The sequence below is a fragment of the Delphinus delphis genome, chromosome 10 (assembly GCF_949987515.2).
Source record: "Delphinus delphis chromosome 10, mDelDel1.2, whole genome shotgun sequence".
Lineage (NCBI taxonomy): Eukaryota > Metazoa > Chordata > Mammalia > Artiodactyla > Delphinidae > Delphinus > Delphinus delphis.
The window spans coordinates 56,056,677-56,081,195 of NC_082692.2; the positions used below are offsets into that span (position 1 = coordinate 56,056,677).

General features: G+C 45.1%; 1 protein-coding gene across 1 annotated transcript in view; it reads left to right on the forward strand.

Annotated features, from left to right (window-relative positions):
* The first annotated feature begins 5,485 nt into the window (after positions 1-5,485).
* The window catches only part of CTDSPL (CTD small phosphatase like), a 126,235-nt gene continuing 107,201 nt past the window's right edge, over positions 5,486-24,519 (forward strand). Inside the window, 2 exon segments of the mRNA XM_069541143.1 lie at positions 5,486-5,632; positions 5,635-5,908. Coding sequence (XP_069397244.1) covers positions 5,591-5,632; positions 5,635-5,908 — 316 coding nt within the window. The 5' untranslated portion in view covers positions 5,486-5,590.

Below are 24,519 nucleotides of genomic sequence, written 5' to 3' on the forward strand. Positions count from 1 at the left end.
TGCTGTACAGGCAAAAACAAAACAACAATAACAAACCATGTTTGCCACCAGCACGGACCTGTAGGCTGGGTGCCACCCCTGGGCTGCTAGTTTGCAGTCTCCAGTTTAAAGCTATTTTCTTGAGTTGATTTGAGTGAGGTCTTGCTGATAACAACCATTGCCAGGGCTGGAGAGTGCTTTGCTGCATCTGGAACTTTTAAACCAGCTTAGCACCAACAAGGAAGCTGCCGAGACAGCCCTTATATAAATAATCAATTTGCTAATAAAGGAGTTTCAATCTGGACGCAGCCCCAATCCTCAGAGACAAGGAAGAGCTTGTCCAGACGGTCTTCCCCCGCGGAAGTCCTGCATTTCATCAGCTGCCTTTGGAGAGGTGCAAGCAACCTTGTCGCCTGGTTTTCCTGGTCTCAGTCATACACAGCACTAGGGGGGTATCTACGCATCTTTCAGAACCCCACTGTTGAGGAAAATAAGTTTATATCAGTAAAGGGGGAAAAGAGACTTTAAAGTTGAATTAAGTTAGGAAGGAAGAAAATGTGTTTCAATATATGAGAGGGAAATGTTCTTGGCACATCAAGCTTTTCTGCGCAGCAGGGCCTCCTTCAGGGGCCCCGTGCAGCATATGGGATGCTTTCATCTGAGGGTGCAGCCCGATCTGCCAGAGCCAGGATGTGTTAAAGCAGTTTGCAGACTGATCCAGGGGACATTCCTGCCACCTCTCCCTTCTCACTCTGCAACTGTACTTTCCTGATTAGTAGGTCCAAAGGCCAAGGGGAACACAGCCCAGGAATACTGAACTCAGAGCAGGCTCCCTGATGATCGGGCCTTGGAAAGGCCAAAAGATGACTGCCATTGAAAAGACAGTTTGTTATACTCAGAATTTCCAAGAGAAGGGGCTGCCCCATGCCACGGGAAGGGGGATGGCATGCAGGGAAGCACGAGGGTGGGTCAGGAGGCAGAGGGAGAAAGGGAAACTGTAGCAAGAGACTTTACTGTGGTTTCTATGGAAAGGAACAGGTGAGACGGGGTTAGTGGTTTAGGATTGGCTAGTTAGAATAATTTCGGTGGGCTCTAGGATGTAGGGACTATCTCTAGTTGTCTGGTACCTGATCCTAAGGTGATTAGGGCAATAGTGGCCTGGAGTGTAATAGCTCCAAAAAGGAGGTGGCTGGGGGAATGGGCTCTGGGTTGATCGGTTTGCATATGAAAGACATGTTTATAAGCCAGTTATTTGCTTTCTCTAGGAATGATGTAGCCCTGGGGTGGGCAGTCGCTCTAGAGTCAGCAAGGCCCTAAGATGTCAAAACATCAGAGTATAGTAAATAAAAGGCATGGCTAATACAACCATTTGTAGGTTTTGCAGCCAAGAGCCCCAAAGGGCTCAGCCTTACAGCTGGCATCAATTGCAATGTGAGAAAGTGAGCCTTCAGATGATTCTGGCCCCCAGCCTTCAAGCAGCCCAGGTGACACCATGTAAAGCAGAGATGAGCTACACGTGTCAAGTCCTGCCCAAATTGTAAGTCGTATGCATAGAAATATTTTTTTAAGTCACTAAGTTTTAGAGTAATTTTTATACAACTATAGTAACTTGAACAATGGTAATGAACTAAGCCGAACAAATTCTCTCTCCAGAATTTAAACTGGGACTTATGAAAATGAATCAGGAGTTCCCTAGTAGTCTAGTGGTTAGGATTTGGCGCTTTCACTGCCGTGGCCCTGGTTCAATGCCTGGTAGGGGAACTGAGATTCAGCAAGCCGCGCAGCATGGCCACAAAAAATAAAGAAAGAAAGAAAAAGAAAAAGAAAAGGGGAAATGAGTGAGTTGCTAACAGGAGACAAGTGGTTAGACCCTAAGAGAGTCTCATTCGTGATACATGACTTATTCTGGAATAACAGGAGTGCTGGGCTAGAGTGGCCCTGGTCCTGAATGATCCAGTTTCCTGAGGTCAGTAGTAGGACCTCATCATTCCTGAGGCCTTTGGGTGGTGGGTTTCTCCAGGGTCTGAGCTGGGCTCCTATGCGGTCTTGGATGGGGCAGAGAGCCCTGCTCTGAGACCCCCATGATAATCCTTCCCTAAGAGAGTCTCCATTCCTTGCAGCCAAGGGAGCCTCTCACCCTTGGAGGCACATGGTACCCAGCCAGAGCTTGGCATACAGTAAGCAAGCAGGATGGGGGGACACCTACCTGCCTTCATTGTGGGACTCGCAGAGACAGAAAATGTTAAAGAGCTTTGTGAACGCTCAAGGTCTGGACAAATTCATGTGGGTGGCTAGTATCGTCTTCATTTCTCCAAAATACTTTACTTTTACTATTTTAAAAATAATTTTAATCATCCAAAAATGTCCAGAAATTTCACTTCCTCGGTCCCAGCTCCAAGCTCAGACTGGGACAGGTGCCCCCTTCTGGTTTGTACTCATTCCAGAGCCTTCTGGCAACAGACCGTCATTTGCGTGTTCCTGCCTGCAAAGGGGAGGCCCAGAGAGAGGGAGCACTTGCCCATGGCCTCTTTCAGCAGAGGCAGGGCCTCCTCACCCGGTCCCCACACGCAGCCCCCTTTCTCCACCTACCCCAGCCCAGCACTCAGGTGTGGAGCACAAGACTGGGTAGTGGGTGGTGGTGGTTCCCTGGGGTGAAGCTTCAGCGGTGCTTCGGGGGCAGCGGTGCAGGAGGACAAGGTGAGGCAGATGCGCCCGAGCGTGCGGGGGCTAGGGAACTAAGCGGGGGAGGCTTGGGGGAGTGAAGAAGGGGGAGAGAGGGAGAGTGGAGTCAGGAGATGGGCTGATTTATTGAGATCTTATTTTTTCCTCCCTGTATTCTCCACTCCTCCAGTTCCAAAGCAGACAGCCCAGCCCTCTCTCTCCCCAGGTCTCTGGGGAAGTCTGTGCAAAAAATAGAAATTGCCTGCAGACGCTCCCTTGCTCTCACTTGTGTTCGTGTGCATGATGGATGATCCCTTCTGGGCCAGGGAAGGCCAGAGGGCAAGGGAGGGCAGTGCCAAGGTGGGACAAACCAGCCTGGGCAGAGACAACCTAATCACGGGTGCACCCTGTGTCCTGGCATGAATTTGAGCCTGTGTACGAATGAGCTTGTTCCTGTGTGTGCCAAGATGTCATCAGACCTGCCTGTGAAACATGTCATGCCACAGACTGCGGGCATGTATCTTTTCAAATTATAGTTTTGTCCGGATATATGCCCAGGGGTGGGATTGCCGGATCATATGGCAACTCTAGTTTTTTTGAGGAACCCCCATACTCTTCTCCATAGTGGCTATACCATTTTACATTCCCTCCAACAGTGTAGGAGGGTTCCCTTTTCTGAATTCAGAGAACATTTTAATTTGCCAGCCCCTGGGCCAGCCACAGCCTCTGAACAAATGCAAAGAGCATTAGAAGTGGGGACAAGGAAGTCCTGGGTGCCATGGGGCCCTAATCTGCTCTGCACTTGGGAGGGTTAGGCTGGGCGTACGCTGGAGCCTGGGCTACTTACACCTTCCTAACCAAAAGGGCACTTCGCTTCAACCTTCTTGGCTCAGCTGCCCCAGGAAATCACTATGGTCCCAAAGGAGCCAACAGAAGAGCAGCTACTCACACATGAGCGCACTCCAAGGCAGCGGGCACCAGGACTCACGAACAAGCTCAAAGCCAGGATGTCACTTGAGGTCCTGGATTTGGGGGCAAAACCCCTACAGCTTGCCTAACTACCTTTTAGAGCAGCTCCCCTGAAATGTTTTCCCACCTGCCACAGGAGCCCTGTCCCAGGACTGTCTCCCAGACCAGAACCCTCACTGGGCTCCACCCCGTGCAGACACTGTTAGGTCTGCTGGCTGCCCTTCGCCAGAGGCGCTTCCGGAAGTGTACTTGAAAACTTTGGAGAGTCTCCTTGCTTCTCCCGGTGAGCACGTGACCTCGCGGCAACCAGCTCCAGGTTCCAGGTGTTAGGGAGTGAGAAAAGTCCTAAAGGCCTGGCTTCCTTTCAGCCACGACAGGGATGGACGTGCCTATAACGCCTGAAGTGCGCGCGCAACCGGGCGCAGGGAGGCAGGGCGCTCCAAGCAGCAGTCCGCCCACTCAGCCTTGCCCACCTACGTCACGCTCCGCAGGCCCGCCCAGATCCTCCTGATTGGTGGAGAGCGCGCGCGAGTGCTCCCCTTCCGCCCCCAGATCCGCCCCCCTGCGGCACTGCCCGGCCCCCTGGTTTACCGGGCTGCCAGTGCGGCTTCCAAGTTGGAAAACGAAGGCGCGGGCGCGAAAGGGCCCAGACCCACCAAGGGTGAGGAGGCACTTTCCCGTCTTGCTCGCGCTCTCGCCCTCGCCCTCTCCCTCGCTCCAGACCTGACAGTGGCTGGCTGCTTTTCAGAAGCACAGTCATTGCTCAGCTCGGGCCGCCACAGGCCCCTTCCTCTCCTCAGCCTTCGACCCGCCACCCCGGCCGGGCCCCTTACTGCAACAGCACCCGTAAATGCCCACTGCCCAGGCCCCGCTCGACGCCTACACCCCCACGTGCCATGAGGTTGGTCCTCGAGGACCCACCGTCCAGCACGCGGGCTCTAGGGTCCAATGCTGAAACCAGTTCTGCAAGCATCCCCCGCCTGGAGCCTCCAGCTCCGTCCGCAGACGACTCCTCCCTCCACCCAATCCCTGGTCACTCTTGGGTCCCGCATGTCCGGACCCTTCAGGATTCCTCACACTCTGGGACCCCTCCGTTGACCGGCGCACCCTCGGGTCCCTCCGAACCTTCCTCGCATTCAGGGGTTCTTCCTCGCACCAGCGCCCCGGACCCCTCCGCGGGCCGCCTCGGTGTAAGGGACCTCTCTTAGCAGCCTCTACCTCCGCAAACCGCTGCCCTCCGCGCCCAAGTCCCTGACCCCTCGCTTCCCGCGCCGGGATGCCCCTCACCCAGCACCTCCCCCAAGACACCCTCTCGGGACCCTCCTCCCCTTCCCTCACATCTGCCTCCTACTCTTCCTGCCTCCTCCCGGTAAACATCCCTCCCAGGGTACTCCTCACTCTCGCATCCATGCGATCCCTCCTCGGGCCCCCGGGATCCCACTCCGAACACCCCTCCGAGCCCTACCCGCACCCCCGCGGGCCCCTGCCTAGCCCCCCACGCCCCTTAGCCCACTCATCTGCCGGACTCCTCCTCACGGCCCTCGCACCCCAGGCCGCTCACCCCACTCATTTTCCCAGAACCCCTGACACCCCCACACACCCCGGCCCTCTTATCTACCGCCAGGATCCCTCTGGAATCCCCTCCACCCCAAGCCCCTCACCCAACTCGTCTGCCCAAGACCCCCGCCCGCCCTCCACTCACCGCCTCGGCCTCACCCCGAAACCCTCTCCCCCCGGGGCCGGCTGGCAGCGCCGGCGGCGGCGGCGGCGGCGGTGGAGGCCGGTCCTCGGGCCGGGACACACCCACCCGCCCGCCCTCCCGCTTTCCCTCGTTCCCTCCCTCGTTCCCTCCCTCTCTCCCGCCCGCCCGCCCTCGCTCCTGGCTCGCTCCTTCCCCCTCGCCCGCTCCCGCTTCCCGCGGCGCCCGGCCTCCCGCTCCGCCTCCCCGTGCGCGGCTCTCCCGGGCGCGGCTCCGGGGTTCATGGTGACGAGGCGGCGGCCGCTCCAGCCCAGCGGCGGCGGCGGCGGCGGCGGCGGGAGCGGGGGCGCGGGCCCGGGCCGCCTCTCCCAGAGAGCGGGGCCGGGCGGCGGGCGCGCCCAGGCGGCGGCGGCGGCGAGCGCCCCCCCCGGCCCGCGGCCCCGCGCGCCCCCCGCGCCGTGCGCCCGTGCGCCTGGCTGCCGGGGGGCCGGGCCGGCGGGCTGCCGCCGTGCCGCGCACCCATGGACGGCCCGGCCATCATCACCCAGGTGACCAACCCCAAGGAGGACGAGGGCCGGGCCCCGAGCGCCGGCGAGAAAGGTGAGGAGGGGCGCGGGCGCGGCGGGCCGGGGGCGTGGGCACTCCCCGCGCGGCCGGAGTTGGCTGCCGGGCGCCGGCCCGGGCTGGGGGAGGGGTGCGTGGGTGCGGGGTGTGCCGCAGGGAGGCCGGCGTGCGGGTGCCGGCGGGAGGGGGAGTGTGCCCGCGCAGCCCGGGGCGCGGGAGGGGGCGTGCGCCTCTCCCGGGGGGTGGCAATGTGGGGCCGACCCTGCCGGCCGGGAGTTTGTGTGTGCGCTCACGCCGACGGAGAAGTTGTGAGCGCGCGTGTGTGTTCCTGGCAGGTTGGAAGTGTGTGTGCCCTGTGTGTGCAGGAGACAGACGTTGGAAGGGTGTGTGTGCACTTAACGGAGAAGTTGTGAGTGTCGTGCACCCGACACGTTGGGAGTGTGTGTATGTGTCTATCGGTTTATGTGTGTGTGTGCACTTGCATGTTGTGGGTGTGCACACACCAACTGAGAGACGGTAAAGGTGTGTGTGTGTGCACCTAACAGAGGTGGTGCGCTCGGGTTTTCCTGACAGGCTGTGAGTGCGGGTGTGTACCTTATGTAGAGGTTTCTGTGTACCTGACTAGGAGGTTGTGGAATGTATGTGTGCATGCCCAAAAGAGCCTGAGTCTGAGAGTTTGTATGTGTTCGCTCCTGACAGTTTGTGTGTGCAGATGATTGTGTGCCTACAGCACCCAGCTGGCAAGTTGAATATGTTGTGTCCGTCAACTGGCAGGGTGTATGTCTGTGTGCACTCACACCCAAGAAGGCTGTGTGTGCTGTGCCTGACCATGAGCCTGTGTGTGCAGCGTGCGCACCCGACAATGAGGCTGTGTGCCGTGCGTTTAGTTGGTTGCACAAGTGAGGTAGGGGGTCGGGGGGAGCATTGCTGAGCCATCCGCCCTCCTTGACTCTGCCGTCTCAGTGACACCAGCCTGCTGGGCGCATCTGCAAGGCCTGGTCCTCCCTGGGTCCTTTTAGGGCCCAGCTCTCATGGGCACTGGAGGAGCCCTTGGGGGCCAGGTGTATCCCTTCCCGGAGAGTCGGCACTGTGCTGCAGCACCTGGTCTGATTTCAGCACATTTTGGCCCCGTCACCCACTTCTGTTATCTTTTTTGCTCTTTTCCTTTGTGTCCCTGCCCCTCTTGGAGACCTGTTGTCCCCCTCTCTCATGTGCCCTGCTTACTGTCACTTTAGTGAGCTGGCCTGAGGCTTGGACAGTTTTGAAGGGCCAAGGAATCTGGCTTGTTTTGTTCTAGTGACTAAAGCTTCCTGTTATGCGCCGGGCAAATACCTGGACCCAGGTCAGGAGCAGCCCACCAGGACACGCCCCTCCCCTCTCCAGGCCTGGCCTTTGACTTTGACAGAGTCAGATTTCTTTCCATGTGTTATTACTCTTGTGCCAGTCGGGTGAGGTGTGCAGCCCTACGGAGCAGTGGCATGGGGGTGGGGAGAACACCCCATTGCCTCTCCCCAAGCAGGAACGGCTGAGCAAGCCCACCAGGAAAATGCAAGAAACCACCAGAGGCACCCTGAGATTGGGGATTTGTCAACCCATTTGCACTTTCATAGACCATAAACACTGTGTGTCTGTGGACTTGTTTTCTTTTACGTAAAATTAGAAATCAGACTCCCCCAGGCATTTTCCTGTGCCTTACAAATGGGCTATAAAAAACTCTGCAAAAGGGTGCTCCAGATGAATCTTCATGTCTCTCTGGAGCCCAAGTGGGCAGCACCTTGGTTGGTCTGGCCTTCCTGCCGCTGGGGCTGTTAGTTCTTGGGGCCCTGGCCTGCTGGCTCTGGGCTGGGCATGTCCCCTCAGGGACGTTTTGGTTGGAGGCATCAAGGAGATTTGATGCCTCTGCTTCTCTCCCTCTGTGGATTGAGTGCTTTGTGTGATGCTTTGCCAGAGAGAATCCACAGCTCTTGAGAGGAGAGGGGTGGTGGAAAGCAAGGAAATATTTGTCGAGGCTTCAGCCTTCCTGCTGCTCCCCACCTGGTTCCAGGAGCAGGCACTTACCCAGCTTTCTCTTTTCGTATAGATGCTAGGCTTCTAAAGTGGAGTCAGTTATCCAAAATCCAAACCATGTACAAATACTCAAGGATGGTGCTTGTTCTATTCAACTTGTTTACATTGCCCTCCATGACAATCTTTTATTATCTTTAACTGTTTATTTTGTTTGTTTTCTAGTGTCAGGTTGGTTTTGGTAACTGATTAGAGGAATTCCTCACCTGCTGCTCTGGGATGGGGTGGCTAGCTAGTAGGTGCTTCTTGTTGAAGCATTAAAATCCTACTCAATTTAGTTTCTCACTTTAAAAGCTGGAAATAATTTTGGTTAACTATAGTGTGGCAATAAACTTTAGAACCAAGCTTTGGAATAGCTTCTTCAGATTCATAAACCACTAAACAGGTTTAGCAATGTTTCTTGCTTAAGCATGTTGATATATTTAGATAGGCACAATGTATTTTATTTTTATTTCTTTTTAATTGCCAATTTTAATTTTTAATAAAATATGGTATTTATAAGGTGCCTTCCATTTGGTATACACAGTAGATGAGATATAGCTTAAGATCTCAGGACTGTAATAAAAAAAACCAATTTATTGGAGACAGAACAGGCACAATGTATTTTATATCATTTGAGTTTTAGGTAAATACTTAATCCTTTTGGTTTTTATTATGGGGCCTGGAATGTTGTAGTTTTTGTGATAGGAAAGAAATGCTTGGTTTTAAAAGTTTACTGTTATCATTTGTTCTTAAAATAGGAATAATAATGACTGCCTTTTGGGTTTGATTTGGGGGTTAAATGAGATGAGGTATGTTAAAGACTCTGCCTGGTTCACCGGTGTGTCACTATCCCATAAACCTTTCTTTAGGTTTAGGTTTGCAGAGAAAGTAGTAATGGGCCCAAGCATGGGCTTGGGCGGGCGTGGGGGCAGTTTGCACGAGTTGAATTACTTTTTGACACTTTGCCTCGTGGTGGTGCACCACTCAGAGATGGCTCTCCCTGTCAGAGGTGTGGCCTGTCACCGAAGATTTTTTTTGTAATCATGTTTGACTTGACTGATGGTATAAAGATGCAGAGACAGTTTTCCCTGAGTTTAGCTCAGCCTGCTTTGCTATCTGGAAATTTATTCTTACAAATCAATATGAAAAAGTCAAACAATGCAGTAGAAAAGTGGTCAAGAGATATCAACAAGAAAAATCAGAGAAGAGGAAATTTGAATGTCCAGTAAGTGTATGAAATGACACTTTACTTCCTGTGAAATTTTTTCATGCATCAGCTAGGTTAAATATTTAAATGACTGACAACATTCAAAGTAAACAAAAGTTTGGGGAAAGGAATACTTTTGTAGTCTTTTGTGAGAGAATACAATACAGACTTTTTAGAGAGTAATTTAGTACTGGCTCATTTAGGAACACGTTTGGCTGCAAGTAACAGAAAACCAGACCTAACCTGATAGGAGTTTATTCTTGTCACATAGCAAGCAGTCTGGAGGTAACTGCCGGCTGGCTTTGGTTCAGCAGCTCATTAGTATCAGGGCTGACCTCACTGTGATTCCCTTGACTTCCCTACATGTTGTAACATGGCTGCCACCCCTCCAAACACCACAGCCACCTTGAGGGCAGGAAAAAGGGACAGTGCCAGTCATGTCCAGCCCTTTTTACTCAGAAAGCAGAAACACTCCTAGGGACGGCCCAGCAAACTTTTGCTGATGTGTAATTGGCCAGAATTGGTCATGTAGTCAGTCGAGCCTTTGTTTTGGAGGTGGGAGAGGAGAAGATGATTGGCAATAGGTGGGAACAGGTGTTGGTTCAGCCAGTCAACAATTTTGGCCACACCTGCAAAGCCCCGGTCTATTTCTGGATTTCTCTCCTAGAGAAATAGCCTCATATGTGGTCCAAGAAACAGCACAAGGATTTTCACCAATGGCTACATTGCTTGCAATAGCAAAAATTGGAAACATCCTAAGTGTCAAAGGATTAGACTGTGGTACATCAATTCCATAGAATACTGCAAGGTACTTGAAAAGAATGAGTAAACATAGATCTAAACATACCGATGTGCAAATTTCCAAGACATTTTGAAGCAGGGGGGAAAATCAATTTGAAGAACAGTATAAACATTGTGATCCTGTCTCTATTTAAAAAAAAAAATCAGACACACACATAAAACTGTACATATGTCTAGAAATGCACAAAAAATCTGAAGGAAATACTTCAAACAGACAATACTTCCCTGGGGAAAAGACGGGGATGGGAAGCGAGGGAACTTTGCCTTTTTGTTTAAATATTAATGAAAATGTACTTGTGCTTTACAGAATTTTTTTTTTTTTTTTTTTTTTTCTGTACGTGGGCCTCTCACTGTTGTGGCCTCTCCCGTTGCGGAGCACAGGCTCCGGACGTGCAGGCTCAGCGGCCATGGCTCACGAGTCCAGCCGCTCCGCGGCATGTGGGATCTTCCCGAACTGGGGCACGAACCCGTGTCCCCTGCATGGGCAGGCAGACTCTCAACCACTGCGCCACCAGGGAAGCCCCTGGAAGAATTTTTTTAACTAAAAAAAAAGAAAAGAAATTTCTGTAAGCTAATACATGTCGCTTGATGGGATTTCTCCAGGCAAGTTTGTTTTGGCAGAATTTTGGCCTAAAATGCTAGGTATATTTCCCCCAAATGTTTGCAATACTTAAGCTTAACTCAGAAACCTTTAACCTTTGGGCTGCTAACAAAATTATAGCAAGGAGAAGATTCTTGGAAGCAATAATTATTTCAGATGCTGGAACACATTTGAAGTAGATTCAGTTTGATTAGCTTTTTAATAATAAACTTTTTATTTGGAGATAACTGTGCATTTATATGCAGTTGTAAGAAATCACACAGAGGGCTTCCCTGGTGGCGCAGTGGTTGGGAGTCTGCCTGCTATTGCATGGGACATGGGTTCGTGCCCCGCTCCGGGAAGATCCCACATGCCGCGGAGCGGCTGGGCCCGTGAGCCATGGTCGCTGAGCCTTTGTGTCCGGAGCCTGCGCTCCACAACGGGAGAGGCCACAACAGTGAGAGGCCCGCGTACTGCAAAAAAAAAAAAAAAAAAAAAAGAAATCACACAGCGATCTCCTGACCTCCCCCTGCCCCACCCTGCCACCTGGTTCCTGCCCATATTAGCATCTTGCAAAACCTTAGTACAAAATCATTGGTGTAGTCAGGATACAGAAAAATTCCATCACCTGGAAGATCCCTCATGGGGCCATTTTATAACCACACCTACTTCCCTCCCATCCTCACCCCTTCTCAGCCCATTGGCAACCACTAGTCTGTTCTTCATTTCTGAAATTTTCTCACTTTATATAAATGTATAGGGGCTTCCCTGGTGGCGCAGTGGTTAAGAATCCGCCTGCCAATGCAGGGGACAGAGGTTCGAGCCCTGGCCCGGGAAGATCCCACATGCTGCAGAGCAGCTAAGCCCATGCGCCACAACTACTGAGCCTGTGCTCTAGAGCCTGCGAGCCACAACTACCGAGCTTGTGGGCCACAACTACTGAAGCCCGTGCGCCTACAGCCCATGCTCCACAACAAGAGAAGCCACCGCAATGAGAAGTCCACGCACCTCAAGGAAGAGTAGCTCCCGCTCGACGCAACTAGAGAAAGCCCGCGTGCAGCAATGAAAACCCAATGCAGCCAAAAATAAATAAATAAATAAAATTTAAAAAAATAAATAAAATATATAAATGTATATAAATGGAGTCAAACAATATGTGCTCTTTTGGAATTGACTTTTTTCATTCAGCATAATTCTCTGGATTTTCAGCTAGGTTGTTGCTTGTATCAATATTTTCTTCTTCTTTATTGCTGAGTAGTTTTCCATGACATGGATATACTACAGTTTGTTTAACCATTTACTCTTTGAAGAACATCTGATCGTTTCTGGGTTTGGGCTATTACAAATAAAGCTGCTTTAAACATTAATAGACAGGTTTTTGGGTAGACATAAGTCTTCGTTTCTCCAGGATAAATACCCAGGCACGCAATTGCTGGGTCATATGGTAGTTGCATATTTACTTTTTAAAGAAACTGCCAAACTGTTTTCCAGATTAAATGTATCAGTTTACAGTCTCACCAACAATGTGTGAATGATCCAATGTGGAGAACCACATCCTCACCAGCATTTGATGTCACTTTTTTATATTAGCCATTCTGATAAGCATGTAGTAGTATCTCATTGTGGTTTTATTTACATTTCCCTGATGGCTAATGATGTTGAACGTCTTTTCATGTGCTCTTTTCCTTCTGTATATTTTCTCTGATGGGATGTCCCTTCGTGTCTTTAGTCTGTGCTCTAACTGGATTTTTTTTTACTGTTGAGTTTTGAGAATTCTTTTCATATTCTAGGTATTAGTCTTTTGTCAGATATGTGGTTTGCAAATATTTTCTCCTTATCTTTAGCTTGTATTTTCATCCTAACACAGACTTTTGCAGAACAAATGTTTTAAATGTTGAAAAGGTACAATATATCAGTTTTTCCTTCTATTGATTGTGCTTTTGAGGTCAACTCTAAGAACTCTTTATCTAGCACTAGATCCCAAAGATTTTCTCATATGCTTTTCCTAAAAGTTTTATAGTTTTACATCTAATACCATTATCTATTCTGATTTAATTTTTATAAGGTGATTGACTTAGATTCACTTTTTGTCTCTGGCTGTCGAATTACTTTAGCTACATTTGTTGGAAAGGCTTTCCTTCTGCTTTTGCGCTTCTTTTCCGTCTCTGTCAAAAATCAGTGCATCATATTTGTGTAGGTCTCTTTCTGAGTTTTTTATTTTGTTCCACTGATTTATGTGTCTATCCCTCTGCCTGTATCACAGTCTTGATTACTGTAGCTATATGTTAAGTCTTGAGATAGGGTAGCCTGATTCCTCCAAATTTTGTTCTTTTTCAAAATTGTTTTAGCTGTTCTAGTTCCTTTGTCTTTCTATATATATTCTACAATAATCTTGTCTATATCTTTTAAAAAAAACTTGCTGAGATTTGGTAGGAATTGAATTAAACCTGTGTGTCAATTTGGGGAGAATTGACATCTTTACTACTTTGAGTCTTCCAGTTCATGACCACGGTATGTCTTTTCATTTATTTAGATATTCTTTGATTCTTTCATCAGGGTTAAATAGTTTTCAGCATACAGGTCCTATTAATGTTTTTGTTAGATATGCATCTCAGTGTTTCTCTTTTTTTAAGTTATTATATTTTTAATTTTGGTGTTCATGTGTTCAGTGCTAGTGTATAGGAATACAGTTGAGTTTTGTATGTTTTCCTTGTATCCTGTGATTGCTCATCTCACTTATTAGTTATAAGAGGCTCTATATACTTCTTGGGGCTTTTAACATAGACAAACATGTCATCACATAAGAACACTTATATTCATTTCTGATTTGTATGCTTTTCTTTTTCTTGCTTTATTGCACTGACGAGAACTTAGAGAAGTATGATGAATAAGAGTTGTGAGAAAGTACATCCTTGCCTTGTTCCCCATGGGAAACCATTTCAGTCTTTTACCATTAAGTATATTGTCAGCTGTTGTTTTTTTGTATGTCTTTATCAGGTTGAGGAAGTTCTCCGTATCCCAGTGTTTCTGGGAGTTTCAGAAATGGATGTTGAATTTTGCCATATGCTTTTTCTGCATCAGTTGATATGATCATATGAGTTTTCATTTTTAGTCTGTTAATATGATAGATTACACTGATGAATTTTGACATATCAAACCGCTTGCATGCCTAGAAAAAACCTCATGGTTGTATATATAGTTCTTTTTATATATTAGTGAATTCTTTTTTTTTGTTTTGGTTTTTTTGGTTTTTTTTTTTTTGCGGTACGCGGGCCCCTCACTGCTGTGGCCCCTCCTGTCGCGGAGCACAGGCTCCGGACGCGCAGGCTCAGCGGCCATGGCTCACGGGCCCAGCCATGGCTCACGGGCCCAGCCACTCCGCGACATGTGGGATCCTCCCGGACCAGGGCACGAACCCGTGTCCCCTGCATCGGCAGGCGGACTCTCAACTACTGCGGCACCAGGGAAGCGCTATATTAGTGAATTCTAATTGCTCATATTGCTAATATTAGCAATATTTCTGTTGCTAATATTTGAGGATTTTTACATCTGTATTCACGAGTGATATTGGTCTATAGTTTTCCTTTTTGGCATGGTCTTTATCTGGTTTGGTATCAGCTTTGTAAAATAAATTGGGAAGTATTCTCTCTTCTCTTTTCTGGAAGAGATTGTGTAGCACTGGTGTTCATTCTTCAGTGAAATCATCTATGCCTGGAGATTTCTTTTGAGGGGGGTTTTTAAATTACAAATTCAATTTCTTTAATAGTTACAGAGCTATTCAAATTATCTCTTTCATACTGGGTAAGTTGTGTCATTTTTGTTTTTAGAGATTTAATCCATTTCATCAAAGTTGTCAAATTTGTGTGTAGAGTTGTTCATACTATTATTCCCTTGTTACCTGTTTGAAGCTTGCAGGGTCTGAAGTGATAGCCGCTGTTTCTCATATCCCCTGTTCCATTCGTAGTATTGGTAATTTGTGTCTTCCATGTTATTTTTTGGTCAGGCTTGATAGAGGTTTCTCAATTTTCTTGATCTTTAGAAAGAACCAACTTTGTGTTTCATTCATTTTTCTCTACTGCTTTATGTTTTCAACTTAATTGATATCTGTTCTTTTCTTTTAAAAAATTTTTTTAATTTAATTTTATTTTTTTATACAGCAGGTTCTTATTAGTCATAAATTTTATACACATCAGTGTATACATGTCAATCCCAACCTCCCAGTTCACCCCCCCCACCCCCCACCGCTTTCCCAACTTGGTGTCCATATGTTTGTTCCCTACATCTGTGTCTCAATTTCTGCCCTGCAAAATGGTTCATCTGTACCATTTTTCTAGGTTCCACATACATGCATTAATATACGATATTTGTTTTTCTCTTTCTGACTTACTTCACTCTGTATGACAGCCTCTAGATCCATGCACATCTCTACAAATGACCCAATTTCGTTCCCTTTTATGGCTGAGTATATTCCATTGTATATGTGTACCACATCTTCTTTATCTATTCGTCTGTTGATGGGCATTTAGTTGCTTCCATGTCCTGGCTATTGTAAATAGGGCTGCAATAAACATTGGGGTGCATGTTTCTTTTTGAATTATGGTTTTCTCTGGCTATATGCCCAGTAGTGGGATTGCTGGGTCATATGGTAATTCTATTTTTAGTTCTTTAAAGAACCTCCATACTATTCTCCATAGTGGTGGTATCAATTTATATTCCCACCAACAGTGCAAGAGGGCTCCCTTTTCTCCACACACTCTCCAGCATTTTGTTGTTTATAGATTTTCTGATGATTCCCATTCTAACTGGTGTGAGGTGATACCTCATTGTAGTTTTGATTTGCATTTCTCTAATAATTAGTGATGTTGAGCAGCTTTTCATGTGTTTCTTGGCCATCTGTATATCTTCTTTGGACAAATGTCTATTTAGGTCTTCTGCCCATTTTTGAATTGGGTTTTTTGTTTTTTTAATATTGAGCCGCATGAGCTGTTTATATATTTTGGAGATTAGTCCTTTGTCCGTTGATTCATTTGCAAATATTTTCTCCCATTCTGAGTATTGTCTTTTCGTCTTGTTTATGGTTTCCTTTGCTGTGCAAAAACTTTGAAGTTTCATTAGGTCCCATTTGTTTATTTTTGTTTTTATTTCCATTACTTTAGGAGGTGAATCAAAAAAGATGTTGCTGTGATTTATGTCAAAGAGTGTTCTTCCTGTGTTTTCCTCTAAGAGTTTTATAGTGTGCAGTCTTACATTTAGGTCTTGAATCCATTTTGAGTTTATTTTTGTGTATGGTGTTAGGGAGTGTTCTAATTTCATTCTTTTACATGTAGCTGTCCAGTTTTCCCAGCACCACTTATTGAAGAGGCTGTCTTTTCTCCATTGTATATCCTTGCCTCCTTTGCCATAGAGTAGTTGACCATAGGTGTGTGGGTTTATCTCTGGGCTTTCTATCTTGTTCCATTGATCAATTTATGTTTCTGTTTTTGTGCCAGTACCATATTGTCTTGATTACTGTAGCTTTATGGTATAGTCTGAAGTCAGGGAGTCTGATTCCTCCAGCTCCGTTTTTTTTCCCTCAACACTGCTTTGGCTATTCGGGATCTTTTGTGTCTCCATACATATTTTAAGATTTTTTTGTTCTAGTTCCGTAAAAAATGCCATTGGTAATTTGATAGGGATTGCATTGAATCTGTAGACTGCTTTGGGTAGTATAGTCATTTTCACAACATTGATTCTTCCAATCCAAGAACATGGTATATCTCTCCACCTGTTGGTGTCATCTTTAATTTCTTTCATCAGTGTCTTATAGTTTTCTGCATACAGGTCTTTTGTCTCCCAAGGTAGGTCTGTTCCTAGGTATTTTATTCTTTTTGTTGCAATGGTAAGTGGGAGTGTTTCCTTAATTTCTCTTTGAGAATTTTCATCATTAGTGATAGGAATGCAAGAGATTTCTGTGCATTAATTTTGTATCCTGCAACTTTACCAAATTCATTGATTAGCTCTAGTAGTTTTCTGGTGGCATCTTTAGGATTCTCTATGTGTAGTATCATGTCATCTGCAAACAGTGACACTTTTACTTCTTCTTTTCCAATTTGTATTCCTTTTATTTCTTTTTCTTCTCTGACTGCCGTTGCTAGGACTTCCAAAACTATGTTGAATAATAGTGGCGAGAGTGGACATCCTTGTCTTGTTCCTGATCTTAGAGGAAATGCTTTTAGTTGCTGTGGGTTTGTCGTACATAGCCTTTATTATGCTGAGGTAGGTTCCCTCTATGCCCATTTTCTGGAGAGTTTTTATCATAAATGGGTGTTGAGTTTTGTCAAAAGCCTTTTCTGCATCTATTGAGATGATCTTATGGTTTTTACTCTTCAATTTGTTAATATGGTGTATCACATAGATTGATTTGCATATATTGAAGAATTCTTGCATCCCTGGGATAAATCCCACTTGATCATGGTGTATGATCCTTTTAATGTGTTTTTGGATTCTGTTTGCTAGTATTTTCTTGAGGATTTTTGCATCTATATTCATCAGTGAAATTGGTCTGTAATTTTCTTTTTTTGTAGTATCTTTGTCTGGTTTTAGTATCAGGGTGATGGTGGCCTCATAGAATGAGTTTGGGAGTGTTCCTTCCTCCGCAATTTTTTGGAAGAGTTTGAGAAGGATGGGTGTTAGCTCTTCTCTAAATGTTTGATAGAATTCACTAGTGAAGCCATCTGGTCCTGGACTTTTGTTTGTTGGAAGATTTTTAATCACAGTTTCAATTTCATTACTTGTGATTGATCTGTTCATATTTTCTATTTCTTCCTGGTTCAGTCTTGGAAGGTTATACCTTTCTAAGAATTTGTCCATTTCTTCCAGGTTGTCCATTTTTTAGGAATAGAGTTGCTTGTAGTAGTCTCTTAGGATGCTTTGTATTTCTGCGGTGTCTGTTGTAACTCCTCCTTTTTCATTTCTAATTTTATTGATTTGAGTCCTCTCCCTCATTTTCTTGATGTGTCTGGCTAATGGTTTATCATTTTTATTTTCTCAAAGAAGCAGCTTTAAGTTTTATTGATCTTTGCTATTGTTTTCTTTGTTTCTATTTCATTTATTTCTGCTCTGATCTTTATGATTTCTTTCCTTTTGCTAACTTTGGGTTTTGTTTGTTTTTCTTTCTCTAGTTCCTTTAGGTGTAAGGTTAGATAGTTTATTTGAGATGTTTCTTGTTTCTTGAGGTAGGCTTGTGTAGCTATAAACTTCCCTCTTAGAACTGCTTTTGCTGCATCCCATAGGTTTTGGTTCTTCGTGTTTTCATTGTCATTTGTCTCTAGGTATTTTTTGATTTCCCCTTTGATTTCTTCAGTGATTTCTTGGTTATTTAGTAACATATTGTTTAGCCTCCATGTGTTTGTGTTTTATACGTTTTTTTCCCCTGTAATTGATTTCTAATCTCATAGCGTTGTGGTCAGAAAAGATGCTTGATATGATCTCAGTTTTCTTAAATTTACTGAGGCTTGATTTGTGACCCAAGATGTGATCTATCCTGGAGAATGATCTGTGCGCACTTGAGAAGAAAGTGTAATCTGCTGTTTTTGGATGGAATGTCCTATAAATATCAATTAAATCTATCTGGTCTATTGTGCCATTTAAAGCTTGTGTTTCCTTATCAATTTTCTGTTTGGACGATCTGTTCATTGGTGTAAGTGAGGTGTTAAAGTCCCCCACTGTTATTGTGTTACTGTTGATTTTCTCTTTTATAGCTGTTAGCAGTTGCCTTATGTATAGAGGTGCTCCTATGTTTGGTACATATATATCTGTAATTGTTATATCTTCTTCTTAGATTGATCCCTTGATCATTACGCAGTGTCCTTCCTTGTCTCTTGTAACATTCTTTATTTTAAAGTCTATTTTATCTGATTTGAGTATTGTTCCTCCAGCTTTCTTTTCATTTCCATTTGCATGGAATATCTTTTTCCATCCCCTCACTTTCACTCTGAATGTGTCTCTGGGTCTGAAGTGGGTCTCTTGTAGATGGCATATATATGGGTCTTGTTTTTGTATCCATTCAGTGAGCCTGTGTCTTTTGGTTGGAGCATTTAATCCATTCACATTTAAGGTAATTATCGATATGTATGTTCCTATTACCATTTTCTTAATTGTTTTGCGTTTGTTTTTGTAGGTCCTTTTCTTCTCTTGTATTTCCCACTTAGAGAAGTTCCTTTAGCATTTGTTGTAGAGCTGGTTTGGTGGTGCTGAATTCTCTTAGCTTTTGCTTGCCCATCGAATCTGAATGAGATCCTTGCCAGTAGAGTGATCTTGGTTGTAGGTTCTTCCTTTTCATCACTTTAAGTATATCATCCTACTCCCCTTCTGGCTTGTAGAGTTTCTGCTGAGAAATCAGCTGTTAACCTTATGGGAGTTCCCTTGTATGTTATTTGTCATTTTTCCCTTGCTGCTTTCAATAATTTTTCTTTGTCTTTAATTTTTGCCAATTGTTTACTATGTGTCTTGGCGTGTTTCTCCTTGGGTTTATCCTGTATGGGACTCTCTGTGCTTCCTGGACTTGGGTGGCTATTTCCTTTCCCATGTTAGGGAAGTTTTCGACTATAATCTCTTCAAATATTTTCTCAAATCCTTTCTCTCTCTCTTCTCCTTCTGGGACCCCTATAATGCGAATGTTGTTGCATTTAATGTTGTCCCAGAGGTCTCTTAGGCTGTCTTCATTTCTTTTCATTCTTTTTTCTTTATTCTGTTCCACAGCAGTGAATTCCACCATTCTGTCTTCCAAGTCGCTTATCCATTCTTCTGCCTCAGTTATTCTGCTATTGATTCCTTCTAGTGTAGTTTTCATTTCAGTTATTGTATTACTCATCTGTTTGTTTGTTCTTTAATCCTTCTAGGTCTATGTTAAACATTTCTTGCATCTTCCTGATCTTTGCCTCCACTCTTTTTCCGAGGTCCTGGATCATCTTCACTATCATTATTCTGAATTGTTTTTCTGGAAGATTGCCTATCTCCGTTTCATTTAGTTCTTTTTCTGGGGTTTTATCTTGTTCCTTCATCTGGTATATAGCCCTCTGCCTTTTCATCTTGTCTATCTTTCCGTGAATGTCTCTGTTCTTTTCTTTATTATTTCTTTCCTTCTGCTTGATTTGGGTTTATTTTGCCCTTTTTCTAGGTTCTTGGAGGGGAACTTAGATTATTGGTTTGAGACTTTTCTTTTTTCCTAATGTATGCATTTAGTGCTACATAGTTTTCTCTGAGCACTACTTTTGCAATATCCCACAAATTTTGATTTATTATATTTTCATCTTCATTCAGTTCCATGTAATTTTTTTTTTTTCTTTTTTTTTTTTTTTTTTTTTTTGCGGTATGTAGGCCTCTCACTGTTGTGGCCTCTCCCGTTGCGGAGCAAAGGCACCAGACGCGCGGGCCCAGCGGCCATGGCTCACGGGCCCAGTGGCTCCGCGACATGTGGGATCCTCCCAGACCGGGGCACGAACCCGTGTCCCCTGCATCGGCAGGCGGACTCTCAACCACTGCGCCACCAGGGAAGCCCTCCATGTAATTTTTTAAAGTAGGCTTTATTGGGCTTCCCTGGTGGCGCAGTGGTTGAGAGTCCGCCTGCCGATGCAGGGGACACGGGTTCGTGCCCGGTCAGGGAAGATCCCACATGCCGCGGAGCGGCTGGCCCTGTGAGCCATGGCCGGTGAGCCTGTGCGTCCGGAGCCTGTGCTCCAGAACGGGAGAGGCCACAACAGTGAGAGGCCCGTGTACTGCAAAAGAAAACCCCAAAACAAAAACAAAACAAAAAAAAATAGGCTTTATTTTTTAGAACAGTTTTAGGTTCACAGCAAAATTGAGCACAAAGTATAGAGTTCCCACATAATGCTGACCCCACACATTTTCACCTCATTTGGGTAAATACCAAGGAGCGCTATTGCTGTACTATATGGTGAGAATATTTTTTGTTTTGTAAGAAACTGTCAAAGTGTCTTCCAAAGTATTTGTATCAACCTTAGTTTTCAAAAGTTTAGTTATGTTATGTCTTGGCATGGATTTCTTCAGGTTTATCCTATTGGGGATTCGCTCAACTTCTTGAATTTGTATGTTGTCTCTCACCAAATTTGCGAAGTTTTCAGCCAGTATTTCCTGAAGTGCTTTTTCAGCACTGCCCTTTTCTCCTCTTGTTCTGGGACTCTGATGACACAAATATTAGATCCTTTGTTATAGTCCCACAGGTTTATCAATACTATTCTTTTTTTTTTTTTAACCTTTTCTCCCTGTTGATTCAGATTGGGTAATTTCTGTTGGTCTATCTTCAAGTTCATTGATTTGTTCTTAGTCCCCTCCATTCTGCTATTGAGCCCATACACGAGTTTTTTATTTCAACTTTTGTATTTTTTTTGTTTAAAATTTTCCATTCAGTTTTTCTTTATGTCTTGTATTTCTTTACTAAGACCTTCTATTTCTTTGCTGAGGCTTTCTATTTTCATTTATTTTAAGTGTGTTCCTAATTGATTTTTATTGTAGCTGCTTGAAAATCTTTGTCAGGTGAGTGTTACATCTCTGTCTTCTTGGTGTTGGCATCGATTGACTGTCTTTTTTTCATTCAGTTTGAGATCTTCTGGCTCTTGGTGTAACAAGTGAATTACAGTTGAAACCTGGACATTTTCATGTTGTATGAGACTCTGGGTCTTAGTTCAACCTTCTGTTTTAGTTGGTTTTCTCTGGCACTGCTCTAGCAGGGAAGGGGGAACACTGCCTCCTTATTGCCAGATTGAGGTAGAAGTCCAAGATCTCCACTTGTCCTCTTTTGGCAAATCTGCTGGGCAGGGGAGGGAGTTTCAGCTCCCACATGGTCTCTGCTGAACTGCAGTGGGAGTGGTCTCACTACCACTGGATGATGGTGAAAGCCCTGAATCTTCCTGTCCCTCTTCTGACTCCACCCCTGTAGGTAGGGAAGGAGCATTTCATTACTGCTGGGTAGGGATAGAAGTCCAATCTGGCCACATGGTCTCCACTGACACCACTGGGAGTGGAAGGGACTCAGTACCAGCTGTCAGGGATGAAGGTCTCTTCTGCCTACGTGGTTTTCTCAAACACTACCCCAGCAGGGTGGTGGGGTGCTTCCTTACACCCTGGTGGGGGTGGAATTCTACATACGCATTGGATTTTGCTAATATAGGTGGGGTTGGGGCCACAGTGTGTGTGTGTGTGTGTGTGTGTGTGTGTGTGTTATTCGCTGCAGTAGAGCAGTTATTATCTGAAAGCTTTCTGTCTTACTAGACTGTCCCTTTTCTGATCCTTTGGTTACAAAGAATAGGCCTTTGAGAGGACTTTGTCTGCAACTGTTGATGTTTGCCCATATCCAGCTCCTTCAGCTCTAAGTCTGGGTTATCTGAGGTAAAAGAAAACCCCGGGGGTCACCACTGTCAGTTCAGGTCTCAGGTCCCTCGCTGCTCTGCCTTCTCTCCACCTTCAGTCTTTTTATGTTTGCTATATAAACCAGGTTTTTAGTTGTACTTAGTGGAAAGAATAGGAAGAAGTATGTTTACTTCATCTTCTTGGAAGTAGAAGTCCCCTGATTAATTTTTAGACCTATCCAAATTAAGTGTTTTAAGGAAGACTGGATTTGGAAAGTTGTAACTTTCAAGGTTTATTTCAGCAATGTGCTAATGACTGATGTAAAAGTCAAATTGAGTTAGTGCTCTGAGAATCTTGATTGTCCCTGAAAAAGAGAAATGATAAAGAATTCAGTGTGAAATCAGGTCTAGATCAGTGGGGCTTCAGTGACAACTGTTGTTGAGCCAACCTTCAAAGGATGCTTTCATAAGCTTACGTCTTAACACCAGAATTTAGATCAGAATTCTCAAGTATCCTGATTTAGATGTATTTTTGATCTAATATTCTGTTTGATTGGCAAGCATGTTTAAACCCATATCTTATCTTTCACTTTGTTTCTCAAATGAGAAAGCATCCATTTAAGTAGATAGAAGAAGTGTCTTCCTCGGGTAAACACAAAGGAGTTTATCTCTGGTTTTAGCGCTTGTGACCACCAGGCAGGGCTCACTGGCCAGTGAGTGGAAAAGCCTGCTTCCAGTCTGTGCTGCCCTGAAAGTAGGTCTGAGGACTTCAGAAACTTGGCCCAGGCTGCACTTGACCAGAGTGGCCCAGGTCGGAGGGGAACCCCATTTGCAATGGCAGGACTGGGCTTTCAGGGGGGACCACACGGCTTTACGTTTAATTCTGAGGTATTTATTTATTTTCCTTCCAGTTTTGTTGACATACGACATTATTTAAGTTTAAGGGATACAGTATAATGACTTGACATACATACGTATTGTGAGATGATTACCACAATAAGTATACATCCATTACCTCATATAGTTACCAAAAAAATGTTTTCCCTTATGATAAGAATTTTTAGGATTCACTTCCTTAGCAACTTTCAAATATACCACCCCGCATTGTAAACTACAGTCATCATGTTGCACGTTACATCCTTAGTGCTTGTTATCTTATAAATGGAAGTTTGTACCTTATGACCACCTTCACTCACTTCCCCCCTCCGCACCCTCTGCCTCTGGGAACCACAGTTCTGATCTCTTTTCCTATGAATTTGGTTTTTTTTAGATTCCACATATAAGTGAGATCATAAAGTATTTGTCTTTTTCTGACTTATTTCATTTAGCATACTGCCCCCTTAGGTCCATCCATAATGTTGCAAATGGCAGGATTTCCTTCTTTATTATGACAATAATGTTCCACTATATATTGATAATATATGTGTGAATCTATATGTATATGAATCTTACATGTATATGAATATATATATAGATGTGTGTGTGTGTGTGTGTGTGTGTGTGTGTGTGTGTGTGTGTGTAGTGATGTTGGGGGTGGGAGAAGGGGGATACATGACAGGGCCAGTGGGTTCACTGGGTCCTTTCAGCCAGGAATTGGCAGAGGTCAGGAAACACTCTGGCCACAGACGATTCTAGATTTAAACATACAATACATATATAATTTTTTTTCACTTGCTTTGGTAATAATGTATGATGCTAAGGTCAGCAGTATATAACTACTAATCAAGGGAATGTAAGGATTCTCTTGGGAAATGTTGAGGTATAATATATACCTTGAAACTTATTTTCCAGATATTAAATCATGATTTATAAGACATTTGAAGTTTAGTATTTTTAATGACCTAGCTTTCTTTTAAAAATCTACTTTCGGGACTTCCCTGGTGGGGCAGTGGTTAAGAATCTGCCTACCAGTGCAGGGGACATGGGTTCGAGCCCTGGTCTGGGAAGATCCCACTTGCCTGGATCAACTAAGCCCATGCGCCACAACTACTGAGCCTGTGCTCTAGAGCCCGCAAGCCACAACTACTGAGCCCACGTGCCACAACTACTGAAGCCCGCACGCCTAGAGCCCATGCTCCGCAACAAGAGAAGCCACTGCAGTGAGAAGCAACGAGGAGTAGTGCCTGCTCGCCACAACCAGAGAAAGCCCGTGGCAGCAACGAAGACCCAACACAGCCAAAAATTAAATAAGTAAATAAATAAATCTACTTTCATTAAATAGTTTCCTTTTCTTTAATCTTTTTTAAAAAAATATTTATTTATTTGGTTGTACCAGGTGGGCTCCTTAGTGGCTTGCAAACTCTTAGTTGCGTCATGCATATTGGATCTAGTTCCCTCACCAGGGATAGAACCTGGGCCCCCTGCATTGGGAGCACGGAGTCTTAGCCGCTGCGCCACCAGGGAAGTCCCTCCTTTCCTTTAATCTTTTACTATTTTTTCTTTTAATGAGGAGGCATGGTCAGTGCTTTATTTAAAATAAAATTAAGCAAATATTTGTCTTTGTGGCTTTGAAATAACACATAATGGAGTAAAGGCTTAGGAACTGCTTGTAGCCCTGGGTTGGGATGTGGACATTTTTATATTTGGGATCAGGACAGAAAACACTAAAAACACATAGTTCTCTGAAACTAGGGCCTAATAAACAGTGGTCTTCATGGATACTAAGGAT